The sequence below is a fragment of the Giraffa tippelskirchi genome, chromosome 6 (assembly GCF_054371585.1).
Source record: "Giraffa tippelskirchi isolate mGirTip1 chromosome 6, T2T-mGirTip1v1.2.pri, whole genome shotgun sequence".
NCBI lineage: Eukaryota > Metazoa > Chordata > Mammalia > Artiodactyla > Giraffidae > Giraffa > Giraffa tippelskirchi.
Genome location: NC_137280.1, coordinates 89,540,211 through 89,561,374, shown reverse-complemented (window position 1 = coordinate 89,561,374; position 21,164 = coordinate 89,540,211). Strand labels below are relative to the sequence as shown.

General features: G+C 55.6%; 2 protein-coding genes across 30 annotated transcripts; one reads left to right on the top strand and one right to left on the bottom strand.

The window, feature by feature from the left end:
* The first annotated feature begins 502 nt into the window (after window positions 1-502).
* On the top strand, window positions 503-5,306 carry BEST2 (bestrophin 2). Its single transcript, XM_081504541.1, has 9 exons — window positions 503-654; window positions 820-914; window positions 2,141-2,374; window positions 2,457-2,611; window positions 2,956-3,033; window positions 3,203-3,355; window positions 3,443-3,523; window positions 3,722-3,876; window positions 4,502-5,306. Exons 1-9 carry the CDS (start codon window positions 503-505, stop codon window positions 4,935-4,937), a joined length of 1,539 nt encoding a protein of 512 aa, XP_081360667.1. The 3' UTR covers window positions 4,938-5,306.
* Window positions 5,307-7,218: 1,912 nt separating this feature from the next.
* HOOK2 (hook microtubule tethering protein 2) lies at window positions 7,219-21,164 on the bottom strand. Of its 29 annotated transcripts, none has more exons than XM_081504537.1 (22): window positions 21,005-21,164; window positions 16,746-16,831; window positions 16,604-16,676; window positions 15,649-15,699; window positions 15,414-15,546; window positions 15,249-15,316; window positions 14,699-14,761; window positions 14,308-14,388; window positions 14,050-14,210; window positions 13,824-13,964; window positions 12,579-12,780; window positions 12,167-12,277; window positions 11,970-12,057; window positions 11,510-11,579; window positions 10,484-10,621; window positions 10,301-10,388; window positions 10,060-10,094; window positions 8,363-8,445; window positions 8,175-8,275; window positions 7,901-8,011; window positions 7,761-7,832; window positions 7,219-7,662 (listed from the first exon to the last, which is right to left on the bottom strand). In XM_081504537.1, exons 6-22 carry the CDS (start codon window positions 15,297-15,299, stop codon window positions 7,513-7,515), a joined length of 1,746 nt encoding a protein of 581 aa, XP_081360663.1. In that variant the 5' UTR covers window positions 15,300-15,316; window positions 15,414-15,546; window positions 15,649-15,699; window positions 16,604-16,676; window positions 16,746-16,831; window positions 21,005-21,164; the 3' UTR covers window positions 7,219-7,512. The 29 variants fall into 29 exon arrangements, with proteins under 29 accessions (XP_081360663.1, XP_081360660.1, XP_081360650.1 ...); XM_081504534.1 differs by having other exon boundaries at window positions 7,761-7,835; window positions 21,005-21,149; XM_081504524.1 differs by having other exon boundaries at window positions 7,761-7,835; window positions 8,175-8,278; window positions 21,005-21,086.

The following is a 21,164-nucleotide window of genomic DNA, read 5'->3' as shown; positions in this document are numbered from 1 at the left end:
GGAACTTGAGGAAAGAGAATTCGGGAGGAAACTCAGTTGGAGCCCTGGGAACTTAGAAACTAAAGGGTTCGGGACTCAGGGAGCAGAGGAAAGTGTAGATGGCGTCCAGGTAAGGGGTATGGGATCTGAGAGGGATAAAACCTAAGGGTCTTGAGGGTGGGGGATAGACGGAAAGGGCCAGGGAAGGTCTGCACAAGACGCTGGGACCGGGAGTCCAAGGAACGGAGTGACCTGGAAGAGGGGGCCTTGGAGAGGAGGGCTGGGGGCTAGGGTAGGGCAGAGCAGGTGGGAGGAGACGGGAACCCGAGCAGAGCCGGAACCCAGGAGCTGGTAAGGTGGTCGGGCGCGGAACAGGGCGCAGAGTTGAGCCGGGCCCGCACCTCTCCACCCCCGCCCGTAGCCTCCAGCCCGGCCCCGTCCCGGCCCCGCATTCCTCGGCCCCCAAGCCTAGGTCCGATCCAGCAACCCCCTCTCCTTTGGCTCGACCGGCCCGGGCGCCGCGATGACCGTCACGTACACGGGGCGCGTGGCGAACGCGCGCTTCGGCGGCTTCTCGAAGCTGCTGCTGCTGTGGCGCGGGAGCATCTATAAACTTCTGTGGCGCGAGCTGCTCTGTTTCCTCGGACTCTACATGGCGCTGAGTGCCGCCTATCGGTGAGGCGGCCCTGGGGTGGGTGGCGTGGGGAGGGGATGGGGAGTGCCGTGCCTGAGGGAGGTCTGGGGAGGGGCTCCGGGGCGGCCCCGGAGTGGGTGCGGGAAGAGAGACCGGCTGCTTGGGACGAGGGCTCGCCGGTGACCCCCGTCCCCCCTCCCTCGCAGCTTCGTGCTGACCAAAGAGCAGAAACGCTACTTCGAGAAGCTCGTCCTTTACTGCGACCAGTACGCCAGTCTCATCCCGGTCTCCTTTGTGCTGGGTGGGTTTGCGCTCCGGAGTTCCCCATTCTCTTCATCCCGAGAAACCCATAGCCTTTCCTGCTTTCTGAGACCCTTCCTCAAAGCCATCCCCGCACATCCCCATTTCTGCATCCTTTACGCCAGGTATGGCATCGATTCCCAGGACCTTGGAGGTCACCTGGTCAGTGTATCCCCTGAGGTTCCCCCATGAGAGAGCTCCCTGTCATCCACAGGCTTATCCCTGGTCACCTCAGGGACTCCCATCTGTGTCTGCATGGGCTTGCCAGTGCCTCCTGTCACATGTTCTGATCCCCAATGTGTGTTAGTCACTCAATCATGTCCATCACTTTGAGACCCCATGGTCTGTAGCCCACCAGGCTCCTCTTCCTCTGACCATGGAATTCTCCAGGCAAGAATACTGGAGTGGGTTGCCATTCCCTTCTCCGGGGGATCTTCCAGACCCAGGGATCAAACCCAGGTCTCTTGCATTGCAGGCAGATTCTTTATCATCCGATCCATCCCAGGCACCCCTCCAAAGATCCCATGGGACTCCATCATTTCAAGTCCATCCTGAGGGGCATCTCTCTGACAAGTCCCGGCTCCCTGTCCTCAGTGATTTTGCATAATATCATCCTCCCTCCCACCATTCTGGGCCCATAAGGATGGGGTGACCAGCTTGCCCTAGGTTTCCTAACTTAGACCGTGTGCCCAACCCCTTCACACACCCCTGGCTTAGGGGCTCCCTATGGCCTTGGTGACAACTTACCTGTGCACTCCATGTTGTCGCCTCGATGTGTGTGCACAGTCGTGTCTGACTCTTGCAATCCCTCTGACGGTAGCCCACCAGGCTCCTCTGTCCATGGGATTTTCCAGGCAAGAATCCTGAAATGGATAGCCATTTCCTACTCCAGGAGATCTTCCCCACCCAGGGATCCAATTAGCAGGTGGATTCTTTACCACTAAGGCCACCTGGAAACCCATCCTTCACCTCTATACCGAGATCCTAATCTCCCATCCCAGATGACGTCCAAGCAGCCAGGGTGATACAGCCTGCACCAACCTCTGACCTCAGGGCTGGATCCCCAGGTTCCCAGCCCACCTGGCCCCACATGGTCTGGGTGTCCAGCTACCCCGTGCTCCTGATGCAAGACTCAGGTCAGCTCCTCTTCCCTTGACCTGGGCTCCCAAACCCCTGACCCTAGTGTCCCAACCGAGCCCCTCTCCCCTATCCCCGGCTCTCCCGCAGGCTTCTACGTGACGCTGGTGGTACATCGCTGGTGGAACCAGTACCTATCCATGCCCCTGACCGACGCGCTCATGTGCGTGGTGGTCGGCACAGTGCACGGGCGCGATGAGCGCGGCCGCCTCTACCGACGCACCCTCATGCGCTACGCAGGGCTCTCCGGGGTGCTTATCCTGCGCTCTGTCAGCACCGCGGTCTTCAAGCGCTTCCCCACCATAGATCATGTGGTGGAAGCAGGTGAGGCTTCGGCCAAAACGGGACGCGGGCGGCGGGGCAAGGAAGGGGGCGGGGCAAATAACTCCGGACCTCGCCCTCGCAGGGTTTATGACCCGCGAGGAGCGCAAGAAGTTCGAGAACCTAAACTCATCCTACAACAAGTACTGGGTGCCTTGCGTCTGGTTCTGCAACCTGGCGGCGCAGGCTCGGCGCGAGGGCCGCATCCGCGACAACGGTGCCTTTAAGCTGCTGCTGGAGGTGGGTTATCTGGGTGGTCATTCATAAAAAAAAATACCACGAAAATTGTACCCCACCCACCCCGAGGTTGTGTCAGATCGTTACTTGCCACGTGCCTTTCACAGGGCGGATTCCAAACACCCTTATCTAGAGCCCCGAGGTGTACACATATCTCTATGGGACGGTTTCTAGGTGAATAATGCCCCTAGGTACACACTCACCACTAAATTCTCTCCAGTTCCGGGAAGCACACGCCTGTCTCCCACTAGGTGACCACTCATCTCCATCCCAGGTACCTCCCCTACTTAATCCCCATGTGTGAGCTCACATTTCAGCCCCCTCTTGACCTATATTTGCCCCACCAGGAGCTGAATGTGTTTCGGAGCAAGTGTGGGATGCTCTTTCACTACGACTGGATTAGCGTGCCCCTTGTCTACACCCAGGTAACCTGGTTCTGCCTTTTTATATCCCGTGTCAGAGGCCCTGGAGCGGTGGTCTCAAGGAAAAATTAAGGACTAGCTCAGTCCATCACAGTGACTGGTGATGATCCTAGCTCTGGTCTCTCTATGAGTTTCAAGACCTGACTGGCACCCTGTTCTGTCCCTCCCCCAGGTGGTGACCATTGCTGTGTACAGTTACTTCCTGGCTTGCCTCATTGGTCGCCAGTTCCTGGACCCAGAACAGGGCTACAAAGACCACGACCTGGACCTGTGCGTGCCAATCTTCACCCTGCTGCAGTTCTTCTTCTATGCTGGTTGGCTCAAGGTGGGTGGGGGTCCCAAGGCCAGGACTACAGGGGTGAAGTGGGCAGGGGTTCTCAGGGCTTTGCCTACTTCCCCTCTCCCCACTCAGGTAGCTGAGCAGCTCATCAACCCCTTCGGAGAGGACGACGATGACTTTGAGACCAACTTTCTGATCGACCGATGCTTCCAGGTGAGAGTCTCTCAGTTGAGACCATCCCTAGGCTCCCAAAGCGACCCTGGCCCCAGCCCTGCCAAGACTCTTCCACACATCACCCTTGAACCATCCTTCTCTCTTTGATAGCCACCTTCCTACCCATCCTGAGGGGTCCACGCAGTGGTGCCAGCGCTTTTCCATGTCCCACTCTTCCCTGCATATCTTCTCCCACAGGTGTCAATGCTGGCTGTGGACGAGATGTACGACGACCTGGCCATGCTGGAGAAGGACCTGTACTGGGACACGGCTGAGGCTCGCGCTCCCTACACTGCGGCCACCGCCTTCCTGATGCAGCAGCCCTCCTTCCAGGGCTCTACCTTCGACATCACGTGAGCCAGTGTGGGTGGACAGGGCCTCTTGGGCAGGGTCTCATGACTGTGTCGTGGTTCAGTCGCTCAGTCGTGTCCAACTCTTAGGGACCCCATGAACTGTAGCACAACAGGCTTCCTTGTCCTTCACCATCTCCTGGAGTTTGCTCAAACTCATGTCCAACTCATGCTCAAACTCATTGCGTTGGTGATGCCAACCAACCATCTCATCCTCTGGACGCATGACTGCGGGTTGTGTCTAATTGAAGGGGCAGTGGGTGACCAGGACGGGGCTAAAGGCTACACCCTGGAGATTCGGAGCTAAAAGCTACAGTCTATAGGACTAGGATGAGGCGTCAGGGATCTGGGTCAAGGTCTGGGGCCAAGACACTAAGGGCTACAGTCTATGAGGATTGGGCAGACCAGAAGCAACACGAGGCAGAGCCCCAACTAAGCCTTTTAAGGCCTAAGTTTGCTCATAGCCAGAGCCAGAGGATTAGGCCAGGCTCTGGGGGGAGAAGCCAAGACTTCTGGGAGAAGTGGAACAGTGAGGTGGGTGGAGACCGGAAAAGTAGCTTGCCTCCATCTCAGCTCTGTTGATGAAGACGGGAGAGGCGGCAGTGGTGACCCTCTGTCTCTCCTGCAGGCTGGCCAAGGAGGACATGCAGTTCCAGCGTCAGGACGGCTTGGACGCGCCGCTGAACGAAGCACACGGCGACTTCCTGCAGCGCCTCCTGCCAGTGAACGCGGGCATGGCCACAGGTGGCTTGCTGGGCCGGCGCATGCCCTTGCTGCGCCGCAAGAACAGCTACGTGTCGGAGGAATCCATGGCTGCTAGCTGCGCGTGCGCGGGCGCTCCGGACGGCGCGGTCCCGGAGTGTGGCTGCGAAGACCCGCTGCTCGACTTAGGCCAGCCGGAGCCGGAGTCTGAACCCCCCACCTGCCCCGAGTCGCCTGCCCCCATCCCCGCCCCCAGGCCGCCCGCTGAGCCCTTCACCGTGGTGCCGATGCCTGGGACCCGGGGGCCGGCTCCGCCCTGGCTGCCCAGCCCCATTGGCGAGGAGGAGGAGAGTCTACCCTGAGGCCTTTGGACCCTGAATTCCCAAGGACAGGGAAACAAGCCTGCCTGCAGCAGTTTGGGTCTGCATAAGCTGCGTGTGGACTCGGCCAGCCCCCTTCTTACCTGCCTGCGACCCAACTTTACGTTTGGCACAGAGGCTTGGAGCGCCTCCTGTGGGCCGAGAACTGCACTAAGGGCGGGGTATCCTTCCGGCTTTGAACAGCTGGTCCTTAACACCAGCTCTACTTCCTTCCACCTCCGCCACTGCGTGAGAAGCTTTTATCCCTCCGCCCTGCCTTTATTATTTCTTTAGTATGGACATATAAGTGAGTGCCCATCTCGTGAGCTGTTGGATGAAATGAAAACGGCTTTAAAAATGTTTGGTACATAATAGGTGCTCAATAAAACTGTAGTTTTTTTTTCTCTAAAAACTCAACTCCTGCCAGGCATTATGCTAGGTAAGCTTTAAGGGTTATTTGATGATGCCCTGTCCACTTCCAAATTCTGCTCTCTGAAATGGCCCCATTCAGTGCCCTTGGTTTTACTCATTCATCAATATAGGATTCACAGGTCCCAGGACCAAGCTTTCTCCCACCAACCTTTTGTTTATTTATTTTTGGCCACGCCCTGAAGCTTAGTTGCAGGGATCCTAGCTCCCCAGTCAAGGATTAAATCTGGACACATTGCAATGGAGTGAGAAGTCCTAACCACGGAACCACCAGGGAATTCTCCTGCCAGCCTTGCTTCTGCAAGTGACCCCTCTGCCTCTTCAATGCTCTAGGCCTTACATCAATCATATGTAGATGACTCCTGCATTTAGAAGTCCAACCAGGGTCCCTTCCCACACTCTAGATGCAGAAAGCCACCTGTCTACATCTCTGTGTATGGATCTCATGGGCACCTTGAACATAACATGCTCCCAAACCAGTTCCCTGTCAACTCCCCACTTGTTTATCTTCTATCAGCTTTGTTCTTCCTTTTTTTTTTAAACGGGATTCAAACCGTTTATTTCATGGTCAGGGGCTGTCCCTGGAGCCCGCTCTACACATAAACCACTTCCTGGTGGGAGGAATAACTGAAGTCACAGGAGCGACCTTTGAGAGCCTCGGAGAGCTCACAGGTGGGGTGGCTCTGAGCAGGAGGACGGCTGGGGTGTGCGGAGGGGCAATAAAGGAGATAGAGAAAGCTTCTGACATAGGCATCAGAAGGGGGCAGAAAGAGTGCCCCAGCTTTGTTCTTCCTGAGGACAAAACCCAGGAGTCATCTTCAACTTTAAAAAAAATTCATTTATTTGTTAAAAAAACATTTTATTTATGTGGCTGCGTTGAGTCTCAGTTGTGGCACACGAGATCTTTGCTGGGTCATGCAGAATCTTTTGGTTTGGTGCAGGCTTAGTTCCTCTACAGCATATGGCATCTTAGTTCCCTGACCAGGGATCCAACCTGTGTTTCATGAATTGCAAGGTGGATTCTTAACCACTGGACCACTAGAGAAGTCCCTTATATATATATATATATATATATATATATATATATATATATATATGTTTTGGCCATGCAGAGCTGCAAGTGGTATCTTAGTTCCCCGACCAGGGATCAAACCCAGGCCCCCAGTAGTGGAACCACAGTGTTAACCACTGGACTGCCAGGGGAGTCCCCAGGTTCTCTCTTTCATCGCTTCTCCTTATCAACCCAGTAGCAAATCCCATCAGCTTAATCTTCCAGTTGCATCCAGAATCCAACCATTTCCCATTCCTCTAGGATCCCCACTCTGGCCAGAGCCCTCACTATCATCCAACCACCCACGTGGATAGTGACTCAGTCTCTCAGCTCTGACCCTAACATCTCCACAGTCTGTTCCTCCCACAGGACCAAAAGGAGCCTATGAACACTTGAATCAGGTCACATGCCTCCTTTGCTAAGAACCATCTGTGGCTCCCACTTCACTTAGAATAAAAGCTAAGGGGGACTTCCCTGGTGGTCCAGTGGTTAAGAATCTGCCTTGCAATTCAGGAACTTGGGTTTGATCCCTGGTTGAGGAACTAAGATCTCACATACTGCAGAGCAACTAAGCCCCCGGGCCATAACTACTGAGCCCGCACACTCTAGAGCCCATGCTCCACAACAAAAATAGTTCACACTTGCCGCAACTAAAGAAAGCCTGCGCCAAAATGAAGACCCAGCTCAGCCAAAAAACCCCCAAACAAACAACAAAGAATATAAGCCAGGCTTTTCTTAAAAGCAATGATCTTAGCCCCCTGCCCACCATCTCCCCCTGCCCTCAGTGCCCAGAGTCCAGCCAGATCAGATTAAAAGTCTTTATTATTTTTCTTCTCAAATATAAAATCACTCTATCCCCTGGCAGCTCACTAACCCCAGGGAGAAAATCAAGAATAAGAATCACATCGCTAAAAAGAGTAGGCCCATTCCTGCCTCCCACCTGCCTCCTACACTCTTGTCCCATCTGAGAGAGAAAGGGGCAGAGACTGTGACTTCAAGGCTCTCAAGAAACCAACTGAGGCATAATTCTGGGCCCCCTGTGAGTTGGGGGAATCCAGGGTGGATCAAGCTGGGCAGGTGGCAGGATCCTGCGATCCATCAGTGCTTGTCGGCAGGGCGCATGTTCAGGGTTGCTAGGCGTCCCAGGGGTCCACGGCGAGCGTTGGTGGCCAGCCGCTGCTGTGCCAGGAACGACTGGGCATGGGCAGGGGCCCGCTCTTCCCCAGCTCGCTGCTGCAGAGCCATGCCCTGGAGGGAGGGAGGGGCATAGCTGGGGTCAGATGAGCCTCCAGGACACCAGCACCACCCAGGCTCCCAGTACTTCAGGCAGGTGATGGTGCACTCACCATATTATACCAGGCACTGATGAGCAGCTTTTCTTCCTGCTCCCGCTGACTTCGACTCTTGTCAAAGTCCACCTGCTAAGGAGGGAACAGTAAAGGGACTGGATATACTGGGGGCGGTGAGAAGGGGTTAGGACACCCACCTCCAGGTGCCGAATTCGGACGTCCTGCTCCCGGAGCTGTGTCCTCAGGGCATGGAGATCTGGGGGAGCCCCCCCAGGTGGCTGCTGCTTCGGTTCCAGGGTCTGTATGACCTAGGGGTGGGGAAAGACACAGTCAAGGTGACCTTGGCCCCACCGGCCATGATGTAGAAGTCTGTGATGTGATTAGGACAGGCGTGGGGACAGGAAGCAGAGAATTGCCAAGTGGGAAGCAGTGGCCTGGGCAGGAGGCCAGTAGGGCACCCAGTGTCCTCACCGTGCGCGCCCTGTCCACATAGCGGCGGTACCGCTCCTCCATGGCCCGTAAATCCACGTCCTTCTTTTGCAGGCTGTGCTGAAGTTCCTCAATACGCCGGGCTGCTGGGGGAACAAGGTGGCCCCTAAGCTCTGTGCTGAGCTTAGGGGCTCCCCCCACCCATCCAGGCCGCTGAGCACCCCCCTCACTGCTGCTGTCGGCGGGTGGCTCCAGCTTCTCGATATACTCGCGCTTCCGCTGCAGCTCCAGATCTGCTTCATGCAGCTTCTGCCTGCAGGTGGGGAGCCAGAGGCAGCCTCAGTTCCGGGCCCATTTCTCTGCTTCCCAGAAGTGTTCTTGCAGACCTCTCTGCCTGACTCCAAGCCTGGTGGCTCTGTGCCCCAGCACCACCATCTCTTCAGCCATCAGAGCCACAACCCTCCATGACCCTCATCAGGTGGCCCTTGGACCAGCCTTCCCTCCCCTATCTGTCCACTTCTCTCCATTCTACAGCCCACATGCTGGTCCAGGCACCATCATCCCTTGCCAGCCTTCTACTCTCAACTCCTCGGTTCCATTCTCCACCCAGCAGCCAGGAATCTCTGTAGAATGCAAATCTCTTCTAATGAAAGGAAATACAAGCTAATAGTTTGCATTCTGCCCCCTGGGGCAAAACCCCAAAGATCCCCATAAGTGAGACTAATATCATGTATTATGGACTTGGAACATGGTATAATATCTACTAGTGAACCTTTGGCTATATCTACTAAAATTACAAAAGCATATGCCCTGGGAGCCACCCATTCCTTTTTTTTTTTTTTTTTTGGTGATATATTTGCACACAAACAAAATGATACATATATAAGATTTTACTTTGTTGCACAGATTGAAATTGCAAATGCCTAGAAAGAATGAGTTAAATCAATTACGATATTACAAAAAAAATGCTATATGCCAGCCCTTCTGGACCAGAATTCTACAGAATTAAGCCCTAATGCCTCCAGGTATTCATCCTCTATAAGGAAATAGCTTTATGTGCTGTAGGTTGGCATTAGGTACATTCTAGTCTTGGCAGAACTGAAAGAAGAGTCATGAAAATCATCTTCTGTAAGGTCCAGTTTCCCCATGGAACCCCAGTTGACAAAGACTGCTATATCAAGAAATTAATAATAAGGTCTCCCTTTATTTATTCGTACGAAGAAATTTCCCCAGTTAACTTGTTAAGTAGGGAAAGCAAAGTGTACATATTATACTACCTTTTGTGTAAATAAGGAATGAGAGTAAAAATCTATATTCATATTCATTTGAATTTCCTTTAAAAATTCTAGAAAAATTTCCATAATGAACTAATAGGAATGGGGGTGGAATGGGGCAGAAACTGAGTTAATGAGGGAAGACTGAGATGTTTACCCTTTATTTCTGTATACCTTGGTATACCTTTTGGTTTTTAAACTGTAATTGTGATAGCTATCTAAAATAGTTTCTTTCTTTATTTATTTAAGAAAGTTCTTTTGAATAAAGAACTTTATTTTTTGGAAATTCCCTAGCGGTCCAGTGGTTAGGATTTGGAGCTTTCACAGCTGTGGGCCCAGGTTTTATCCCTAGTTGGGGAACTAAGATCCCACAAGCTGAGCTGTGTTGCCAAAAATGAAAAAAAAAAAAAAAAAAGTTTATTATTTTTTTTTTTTAGCAATGCAGAAAAGTAATAAAAGCTATCACTTTGTCACACAACCTTGCTGAAATTCCCTGAGTGACTCCCAATTGTTTCCCCAAAATAGCCCATACACCTTCCTTTGGTCTATAAGACCCCAGGTGAGCTGACCCTCTGGCCTCAAAAACAACTCCCCATGGACACCAGATCCATCCCCTACACCTTTGCCCCAATCTTTCCCGCCACCCAACTCACAGGTGTTCCTCCAACTTCCTCTTCAGCAGGATTGACTGGAGGAGAGAAGAGGTGCTGGGTGAGTGTGGGGATGAGGTGTCCAGAGGTCCCAACCTTCTTGGAGGGTGAGGGTCGGGAGTGGCACTCTGAGCCCAAGGTACTTACTATGGACTTCACGGGGCATCAGGCAGAAGGGGGGAGAGAGAGGAGGGTTAGTGGGGGGCACAGGAAAGGGCCAGGCAGGAAGGAGGTGGGCACTCACGTCCTCAGTCTTGCCCCCCTGCTCCTGCAGGGCCTTCTGAAGATCCTCCACCTGGGCCCGCAGCTCTGACAGCTGCTGCTGGTTCAGCCTGCGGAGGTGGGCGCCCCGCTCAGTGCCTGCGCCCTCCCTCCCTCCCCCTGCAAGCTTAAGGGGGAGGCCCCCCTCCGCAGGGTGGGTCCTCACCGGTGCTGCGTCTCCAGGCCGTGGCGCGCACGGTTGGCCTCCTCCAGGTGGCGCTGCAGCTCCTCCTGACGTTCCCTGTCGGCCGCCTCCTGCTGGCACAGGCGCTTGTTCTCCAACTGAAGTCGCAGGAGTGTTTCCCTGCGGACCGGGAAGGAGTGAACAGGGCTAGGGATGGGTCACTATTCAGGCCTACAGGGCTCCGGCAGGGAAACTGGGCGGACGGGGCCAGGAGAGGGACAGAGCCCAGGGTAAGGGCCCAGTCAGACCCTGGGGTAGGGTTAGAGTACCCGGGGCTGAGCCTTGGAGTGGGTGGGCGGAGCGCTGGTGGGGTGAAGCAGTGTGCGGAGCCATGAGCACGGTATAGGGGTGGATCCCGGGAAGGGCAGGGCTACACGAGCGGGTTAGAACACTAAGATGGGACTCCAGGAAAAGAAAACACTTCAAAGAGAAAAGCTGGACTGGGAGTTCATGTGGACAGGACACAGGACCCTGATCCCAGCACGGAATACACTGAGTATGGGTCTGTGTCCTGGGGGCAGAACCTGATGTGGGCAGCGCTGGGCAAAGGATTTTTGCCTGGGCAGTGGAGACGGATGAGTTGGAACTAACTGGTGCACTGAGGGTGGATCCCAAAGAGGCGAGGTGAGCCACCAACAGGGCTAGAGTCCCGGCCAGGTAAAAGCAGAATTAGAAGTGGGTGAACATAAAGGATTTCCCTGGTGGCTCAGATGGTAAAGAATCTGCCTGCAATGTAGAGGAGACCTGGGTTGGATCCCTGGGTCAGGAAGATTCCCCTGGATAAGGGAATGGCAACCAATTCCAGTATTCTTGCCTGGATAATTCCATGGATGGAGAAGCCTGGTGGACTACAGTCCATAGGGTGGGGAAAAAAAGCCCGGCTAGGACTTGGGAACCAAGCTGAGAAGGTCTGGCTAGTGGTAAGTACCTGCTCTGGGGATGGGGTTGAGGGTGGGAACTGGCAGGCTCCAGTGGGACCAGAGCTCTGAGTGACTGACCCCTGGATACCTGAGCTCTGCAGGTAGGATCTCGGCTGCTAAGTTTCCCACAGCCGGTGAGGTGGGATCCAGTGAGGGGTCTGGAGAATGTGAGAAAAGTCTTCAGGTGGCGCCACAGTTCCTGTCCCTATCCCTAGGATCCTCTTTGAAGAAGCATCTTTGGGGACTCAAGTTTGGCCAATGTCTGACTTGACACAAACCCCACACCCAGCTTGAAAGGGAGCCATAATATTTGGCCTGAGTTTGCCTTTGCTCACCCCCTCAGAGCCCTGAAGGACAGCTCTTGCTGCTTTCCATTGGCCCATGTCACCTCTTTCCACTTGAGACTCCCTCCAGCATGGCCTCACTCTGCGACCCCAAACTAGACAAGCCCTGGGCACTGCCTTTTCTGTTTGCCCTAATAGCACATGTGGCCAGGTGAGGCTCCAGGCCAGAGCTCTCCCAGGCCCTGGGATGAACCTCCAACTCACCGGCCTGGGCCAGCCCCCGAGGCTGCATCTGGGCGCAGCGCAGTTCATCATTGGCCTCCCGCAGGGAGTCCCGCTCTGCCAACAGCCGCTGGAGGGACAGGGTGCAACAGGCCACTTGAGGCAGGATCGGCCTCCTGGGAAATGGCCTTTGTCTTGATGGGAAGGGTGGGGCTTGGGCAGTAGGACCTCAGCGTCACCTCCTTCTCCTTTGTCACCGACTCATACTTTTCCTCTAGATTGCGACACTCGAATAGCCATTTCTCAGCCTTCATGGCCTCCTCTTGCCATTGGCCCTGCAGTTCCTGAACCTGAACGGAGGTGAGGGGAGAGGACTACAAGGTGAGAGGGAGGGACAGGGACTGAGTACAAGGTGAAAGGGCGGAGCCAGAGAGACCCCAGAAAGCAACTTGGAAGAGGCGGGGCTTAAGTGAAGAGGCGGGGCTTGCAAAGCTAGAGCAGAGCTGGCCTGTCTAAAGGGTGTGGCCTCTATGTAAACGAGGGGGCGGGCTCTGGGTGGAAGGGCTCAGCCCCTTGCTGAGGGTAGGCCAAAATCAGAAGCCAGCCAAGAGGAGCCCCCACCCCAGTCTGGGTCCAGGCTTCCACCCACACCTGTCGCCGCTGCGCCTCTAGCTGGGCACGCAGGGATCCAGCCCGGCGCAGTTCTTCCTCCAGCTGTCGCGTGCGCTCCGCGTGGCCGGCGTTGCACTCCTCCAGCTGCCGCACCTGCCGCCGAAGCTCCCGCAGCTCCCCCAGGCGGCGCCTGCAGCTGTTCAGCGTGGCTTCCAGCTGCCCGGCGCGCTCGGAGGACTGCCTGGGGGCCGGGGCAAGTGGGAAGAGGGGGTGGGGGTCTGCGGTCAAGGGTTCAGCTTGGATGCGAGGCCCTCAGGGCAGGGGAAGGTGTCAGGTCAGCTTTGGGCATTTGGGTCACGAAGGTCAGGGGTCATCGGGGCCTGGTGATGTTGGGGGATCATTAGGGAGCATAAAGAAAGACCTAAACATAAATGGTTGTGTTCGTGCTCAGTGGCTCAGTCGTGTCTGACTCTCTGGGACCCCATGGCTCCTCTGTCCATGCTATTTTCCAGGCAAGAATACTGGAGTGGGTTGCCATTTCCTTCTCCAGGGGATCTTCCTGACCTAGGGATGGAACCCACATCTCCTGTGTCTCCCACATTGGCAGGCAGATTCTTTACCACTGAGCCACCTGGGAAGCCCCAAACATCAATGGTTAGCCCAAGATCAAAATCAGGGGTTTTCCGGGGGACACAAAATGACCTGGGTTACAGAAGAAATGATGGGGCCCAGAGGGTCTGAGGAGCCCCCTTGGACACTCTGGGGTCATGAGATGGCTGTGGGGCCAATAAGGGCATTGTGGGTGCGGGGGCCATGGAGGGGTCATGGGAGATCTTTGAGGCATAGCAATGTGGGGTTTTTGAAGGTATGGTAGGGGCTCACTAGGAACTTTTAACATTACAGGGGTGTCATGGGGATCACAAGGGAGCTCTTTGAGGCTACAGAAGGCACACTGAGGTTCAGGGGTGGGTACTATGGGGGCCCACAAAGCACTTTGCGGTTTCAGGGATGCTGTGGCATCATAAGAAGGGACAGTCATGTGATGGGGGACCAGAGGTGTCACCAGGGGCAAAGTTATTGCATTGTGGGGCCCTGGGGGGCCACCATGGATCCAGGGACTTTGGTGTTCTCCAGAGGACATGATGGGTTCCAGGACAGTGTATCAGGGTTCAGGATAGTACTTTAGAGTCTATGAGCCATTGTGAGGGCTCACTAGGAATTTGGGGGTTCCAGAGGTACAATGACATCAGAGGGGCAGTCTGGCAGTGGGGACCTGCCACTCACCGAAGCTCATCCATCTCATCCTTCAGAGCCTGCGCCTCCTGGGCCAGGCTGGTAAGCGCTTGGTTCCTCTGCTGCAGCTCCGTGACCTCCCGCTCCAGCTCCACACAGCGCATGCGCTCGTCCTCCCTGCCGCTCTCCAGCCTGAGGGATGGCGGAAGCGGCACATGAAGGGACTGTACCTGCCCCAGGCCCCTGGTCTGCTGGCCCTGTCCCCGCCTGGCCATACCTAAAGTTCTCTTCCTGCAGCTGCTCCAACTGGGTCTGCAGCAGTAGCAGCTTCTTGGCAGTGAGGCCGCTGGCGCCCTCATCCTCGGGCCGGCCCACCCGCTCCCTTAGAACCGAATTTTCCTGAGCCAGGCTCTGCTTCTCCTCTGACAGGAGAACCAGCTGCGGGCAGGGCATACAGATAAGCTGGAGCTGGGAGAGGAGGCTGTGTGGTTGACCCTACCCTGGGAGCACCTGAGAACCCCCATCTCAGCCCCACCTGCCGCTCCAGATCCAAACAGCGCTGCCGCAGCTCGTCCCCCTCATCAGCCTCCTCACTCAGGAAGTAGTACCTGCGGGACTGATGAGAGGAATGGAGGGATGGGGAGAAGCAAAAAACTCAGGGATCCAGGGGAGGAAGATGCGGAAAGGGAGGCTGGGATCTTCCAGGGACAGAGAGGAGGGAGCTGAGAAACCCTCAGGATCTAAGAGAGACCCGGGACCTGAGGGGACTGGAGAAAAGGCAACTTGTGAGCCCTGGGGACCTGGCAAGAGACTAGGATCCTGGGGGATGGGAGTGGTTTACAGGCTTAAGGTCAAGCCCCTCCTCCTTAGGCAGCCCTGGAAAATCAGTAATAGGGTTGGACTTTAACAAGGTATTCACCTCTTACCTGGCTATCAAAGTTCCCGTATGTTTCTGGTGACAGGGACTCAGAGGTGTCTTTGGTCATGAGCTGGAGGGAGGGGAGAGGGCAGTGGGAGAACACTGAGATGAGCTGGGGCCTCTGAGGGCAGCCTCCAAAGTTTCTACAATCCAGCCTAAGAATCCTCGTCCTTCAAAACAACCCCAGTCCAGAGGCTGCCCCATGTATCCAACAAAAAGGGAGTCCTGATCCTTCCTCCCCTCAACCCCCAGCTGCACTGCGAAGTATTTGGGATTCTAGATCCAGAGAAGGGACTGAACCCAGGCCATGGCAGTGGAAGCATTCATTCCTAACCACTGGACTGCCCGGGGAATTCCTGAGGCCTGGCGCTTTTAGCATGTTAGGTTGTGACTTCGAGCTGGGAGGAGCTGGAAGACGCATGAGACAGAGAAATCTGGCCAGCTGAGTTCCACACAGAGCCCAGGCCTTACCAGGGCAGAGCCTGTGCCCAGCTGCCTCTGCCCTGGAAATGTCCCCTCCCCTGAAGCTCCTTGCCACAGTGGGCACCCCCACCTACCTCCTGGATGGCTTCCATCACCACATGCTGAACGGATTCCTCTAGTGTCATGATTCTCTGGATGTGCTCTGGGGGTCAAGGTGGGGGAGACTGAGACGGGGGTCGGAGGGGCAAGGAGGGTTTTCTTGGGTCTTCCCATTAGGGACCACCCCTAACCTCCCATACCCTGCTTTTTCTCGCAACTTATGGCACAGCTCAGAACCAGCTGAAGCAGCTTGCCAAGCTCTTCTGGGTCTGAGAACTCGCCAATGAGGCTCACATCTGGAAGGTGCTGGTCCAAAATGGGATGCCCCAGGACCTGAGGATGGGGGGGAGGAAGGGGTATCAGGGGCTCAAGGATTTCTCCCCCCACCACACCTTCTCCCAACCTAACCCACTAAATCCCTTTACAGTTACTCACATCCTGGGAGTACTCCACTAGGCTCTGTAAGATTGCCTTCAGATTGCTGACCTGGGGAGGGGCAAGGAGTTGTGTCCAGGGTCCCAAAGCCCCCCAGAAGGGGCCAGGCAGACCCCACCCTGAACCTGTCTAGCTCATCCTCTTCTTCCCTGACTCACCTCCTAATCCCTGGTCATTTCACCCTGTTTGGACCCATTCTCTGTCTGAATGTCCTCCCTCCTAGGATTGACCTATCTGACTGCCTGCTCTTCTTCTCCACCTGCCCCACTACCCTTTGACCCTAACCATCATCTTCTCTCATGTGGATGGTTACAACAGGTTCCAGTCGGCTGCTTCCCCTCCATACCTCTACAAACAGCCAGGGGGAGCTTTGCAAAGCCCCAGCCAGGTTTGTGTCTGTCCTCTACTAAAATCCCTTCTTGACTTTACACAGCTTAAAATAGAATCTACCTCCCTGTCCAGCCTGCCAGGTCCCTGATGACCTCATCTACCATTCCTACACCCCTGCTTTCTGTTCTAACCTCCCTGCCATTCATTCCTCGATCACACCAAGCTTATTCCCAACTGAAGGCCTTTCCATTTGCTGTTCCTGGGGTCTGGAATCCCATTCCTCCAAATCTCACACTGGAGATCAGCCCATCTAGAGTAACCACCCACCCACTCTCAGTTGGCTCTCTCTCACCACCCAGCTTTTATTGGCTTCATAGAGGTAACTGCCATTGGAAGTCAATGTTAATGCTTGTGTATGCAGTTTTTTGTCCGTGTTATTCCTTGCTGCACACCCAGGCCTGCTTAATACAAGAATGAAGGAACAAATACATAGTTAGCTGGTCCCCATACATCTGTCCCTCATTCTGTCCAGGTCTGTCTGTCCATCACCCAGGATATGTCTAACTGACCGGTCCCTCATCAACTCTTCACCAGTCTGTCCCCCATTCCTGAGTCCACCTGTCACCTTCAGCCTCCGGTTGGGACCTGGGTCCTCTGAAATGCCCTGGAGCCACGCTTCGTTGAACCAGGAAGGGTCTCTGGGGGTGAGAAGGTGGGATGAGCTTCTGGAGGACTCCTTTGGGACCCTCCCCCTCAGCCCCACTCACATCTGGTTCAGCACAAAGGCTACTGCCAGGCCACTGCTCAGGTCCTGGGGGCTGCTACAGGGGGGCGGGACACTGAATGTCTGCAGCTGAGGGAGGAGAGGAAAGTGCAACAAGCAGAATCAGGGGCCAGGACCAAGGGACCACGCCCCTTTCGCAGACTTTTCCGGTCGGCAGGACCCTCACAAGGTTGAGCGGAAGTTGCTGGCCTGTTGCTCCAGCAAGCAAGCTCCGTGGAGGTGTGGCCTCTGCTCACCTGGACCGACCAGAGGGGGCGTGGTCTCACTCTACCGCGGCCCAACAAACTCCGCGCGACCAAGCGAGGGCAGAACCATAAGTCACCTGGTCCCCATAGGCACCACGTGACCAGGCCAGCTCACCTGTGCCCTCCCCCTCTTCAAGACCCAGCCACAAAGGGGCGTGGCTTCACCTGTTCTTTCCAGCAAAACTGCCACGTGACGGGGCAGGTGCTCAGGTCAGAGTCCAACTGCCTAGCAGGCCGACGACCCCCTCTTCCTCCCAGCCCCAGGACGGAGGGGTGGACAGAGCCAAGTTCGGGGCTCCCGGGTGAGGAGAGCAGGCGTACACCTGTCCCTGGCCCCGCCCCCGACCTACCCAGGTGAGCAGAGACCCGCACAGTTCCGCCTTGTCCATGCTCATGGCTCCCGATCGGATTCGACCCCGGCCGCGCAGCCCAGCCACCGCAGCAGCGTCCAGATCAGCCAACAGCGAGCGCCAGCAGCCCCGACCTCCTGCTCGGCCTAGAGCGCCGCCCCGCCCCCTAGGCGCAGGCCCCGCCTTAGACACGTGATCTCCTCCAGGCTCCAGCTCAGGCCTTCAGACCCGCCATGTTGGATCCGGGAAGCCGTTTGGGCGCCTGTACTGCCGCTAGGGGTCAGTCTGGGCCAACCTTGCGCATCCCAAGGGTGGCCTCGCCGCTTTTCCTCCCCGAGCTCTTTTTGAGGTAGCGGAGACCTCACCGTCTTTCCTCAACCGAGGTGGAGTTGCCCCACCCTGTTATACAGGCGCATTCACGTCCCTTCCCTTCAGCTGAAAGAAATTCTTCTGTCTAACCACATTATGATCGGAGCCTTTGCGCGGGAGAAGGGCAGGCCATAACATATTCTATGGATTTAAGGAGCACTAAAGGTTCTTCCCAGTGGAGGGGATTTGATAGTCTTGCCCAAGGGTAGACAAGGGGATTCGGGTCCTAAGTCGAGGGCAGGATTGTTAGTCCTGGGTAGTGAACAGACATATTTGCCTACCCTGGATCCGTCCTTCACTAAGCTTTCCCAGCCCTTTCCCCTCCCTGAGCCCTGCGCCTCAGAACCCATTACCAGGCCGGCCTGGTCGCCTCGGCCCACCAGGGGGCGCCCGGACCGCAGGAACGCAGCCTAGAGGGGAATCGACGGGCCTACTCTGAGACCCCTGGGCAGTAAAGAAGCAAATGCTAACAGTACTACGTAACAATAAGCTCGCAGTCACTATTTGTGGAGTGCCTACAGAATGCAGCTCTGCGCTAAGCGATTTAAATATATAGTTGGTTGGAATCTCCACACCTCTAGGTAGCAAGTGCTCTCATAATTCCTGGCGCGCAGGCGAGGAAAGAGGTTCTGGGTGGATCCGGCTTGGGGGGCTCGGAGGCGGGTAAAGCCCCGGCTGGCGTCCTCTGACGCCTGAGTTCCACTGCAGTCCCTCCCCCGCGGGGCGGGCGAGGTAATGAGTAGTAATTAGAGGTTATTAGCTGTACCCAGAGGGAGGGGCGGGCTCTGCTTTGGGGGTGGGTCTAGGTCTGAAAGGAGGGGAGCTGCTCCCTGCAACCTCGAGTCTGGTTCTCGCGACCCCTACCCGCGCCCCGCCCCCCAGCAGGTTGGGCAGGATAATAACAGCTCCCCTCTTAACACCCCCTCCCTGCATTCCCCCTTCCTGCAGTATCGCGGGAACACAATCACTCTAGCACAGACTCCAGCTTACAGCCCACTCAGACGCGCGACCGCACACCCGCAGGGACCTTGGAGGCCCGTCTACACACCCACATCCCCTTCCCGAGTCGTTTTCAGTCTCCATCCCCTGGGAGCAGAGCCGAGGGAAGGAATAGGGAGGAAGGGGACAAGGGCCGGCAGTGCGGGCTTCCGGACTGGGCTTCTTCCGGCGGGCGTGAGAACAACTGCCATTTATCCCCTATCCCGCACGCGTCAGGGAGAGGGTGCTGCCAATAGGTGGAAACGGGGGGGGGGGGCGCGGTGGTACCTGCCACCTGGGAGAAATGGAAGGTGAGCCGGAACTACGGCTGTGACAAGAATGGGAGGCTGGGAATATTTGTGAGAGGATGTAGTCACCCAATGTTGGGGGACGTGCTGGGACCACCAAATATTTAGGAGTGGGGTCCCCAATATTTGCAAGACCCACAGGGATCTTGATATTTAGGAGGAATCTAAATATCTGGAGCATGGACTTGAATTGTTTTAATGTTGCCGTGATATTATAGGCGTTATAGACATTCAGGGACCCCAAAGTCCCCAGATTTAAAGGAAGGTCTGGGTACCTTCACTTTGAAGGAGTCACAACCCTCCATTTGGGGCGGCAAGGAATCTCATGTTGGAGGGGAGAGGGAATTCCCTACGGTGGTGGAGAAGAGCAGCAATCCCTAATAATGGAACACAGGGAATCCCGCTGTTGAAGGCATCCGTGTACCCGAGACCAGTTACAATCCCTCATTCTGAAGCAGGGATCTTTTATTTGGGGAAAAGAGTCAAACCCCCATTTTGATGGAGAGAGCCCCAAAGTTTGGGGAATGATCTGAAGGCCTCCATTAAGGACAGAGATGCTGGTCTGGGCCAGCAGCCCCCAGCTGGTTTGGGGACCCCACCCCCTCCTTTCCCCTCTGTTTCCAGGAACAGCTGGGCCCAGCCTGGGCTGTACTGCTGGGAAGCGGGTGAGTCAACCCCTCCCTGTGGCCACAGCTGGACCCCCGCCTGCCCCCTCTGGCCTTCACATCTGGGCAGAGACCCAGTCATGAGAGCTGGGATGGGGGCCCTTAAGTTCACACATTTGGAGATGGTGCCGCTCCCCTTGGAGAGTGATCACAACCTCAGGGTGGACACCATGCCCCACCCCATATCATGAGGGACTCTGGCAGGTTTTCTACACTCCAGACACTGACATTCTGCCAGAACTCCCATCCTGACCCCCTCCCCTCCCCGTGTCTGTGTATATATCTCTGAGTCCATGTGAAATATGTTCACATCTATGTAGATGCGAGATGGTGGGTCTGTGATTGTGTGTGCCCAGGCCTGTGTCTGCATCGACCTGTGTCTTGGTGAGTCTTGAGGCCCTGGGAATTTACACAACAGGCTATGTGTGTGTGATTTGGTGGGTTTTTTTGGAGGAGGGGTGTGCTGTCAGGGACTAGGGAACATGTTTTTCTTTATGGGACCTTGGTGCTGATTTAGTCGCTAAGTCGTGTGGGACTCTTGGGACCCCCCCCCCCCCATGGACTGTATTCCGCCAGGCTTCTCTGTCCATAGGATTTTCCAGGCAAGAATACTGGAGTGGGTTGCTATTTCCTTCCTGACCCAGGGATCGAACCGGGGTCTCCTGCACTGCAGGCAAATTCTTTACCGACTGAGCTACCAGGGAAACCCTTACTTTATATCTATATCCCTATGTCATTCTTTGTGTAAGTAGTGAATGACTGATAATCAGTACTTCAGTATGCCTTTGTTTCTGTGACCGTGTCCTACTTTCTTTAGGTCATGTGTTTTTCTGCAATAGCATGAGGCTGTCATAGGTGGCCTTGGTTTGCCCATGTCCCCGAGACAGTCTGGTGTCCCTGTATGCGGCCTCGTGGGTTTGTCTTACTTTGTGTGCCCTAATTGTGATGTACGCGGCGGCGGACAGTATGACCATTGAGTCTGTCCCCACAATGTGTCTGTATCTCTACAGTCTCCGTGTGAGGGGACAACTGGATTCCTGAGGTCCGAGTCTTTATCTGTTTGCGTCTTACTTTGTGTTGATGGTGTGGCTTTATAGGAGTGTCTGTATATGTCACCTATCTGTGTATAAAGATGGCCCTGCCTGTGTCCCTATCACAAACGGCGTATGACAGTGTGACCCTGCCCGCATTCGCTGCGGGGCTGGCTGGATTAGTGAAGGTTTGTGCCAACGTGTGGCAGGTGTATCTTGGGTCCGTGTGACACTGTAGATCGGAGAGTTTGTGACCTTGCGGGGGGCGGGTGTCAAAGTCACACAAGACAGCGTACTTAGCGGAGGCAGAGGCGGTGATGTGCTCCGGGGGTGTCAAAAACCCGAAGTTCTGCTGCTCTGGGCCCCGCTCCCTGCGCTGCGGGGGCGCGTGCGTCGTGCGTGACGTGAGGCACGACGGGGGTCGCTGCCTGCGTGGAGCCCGACGCGGTCGTGCCT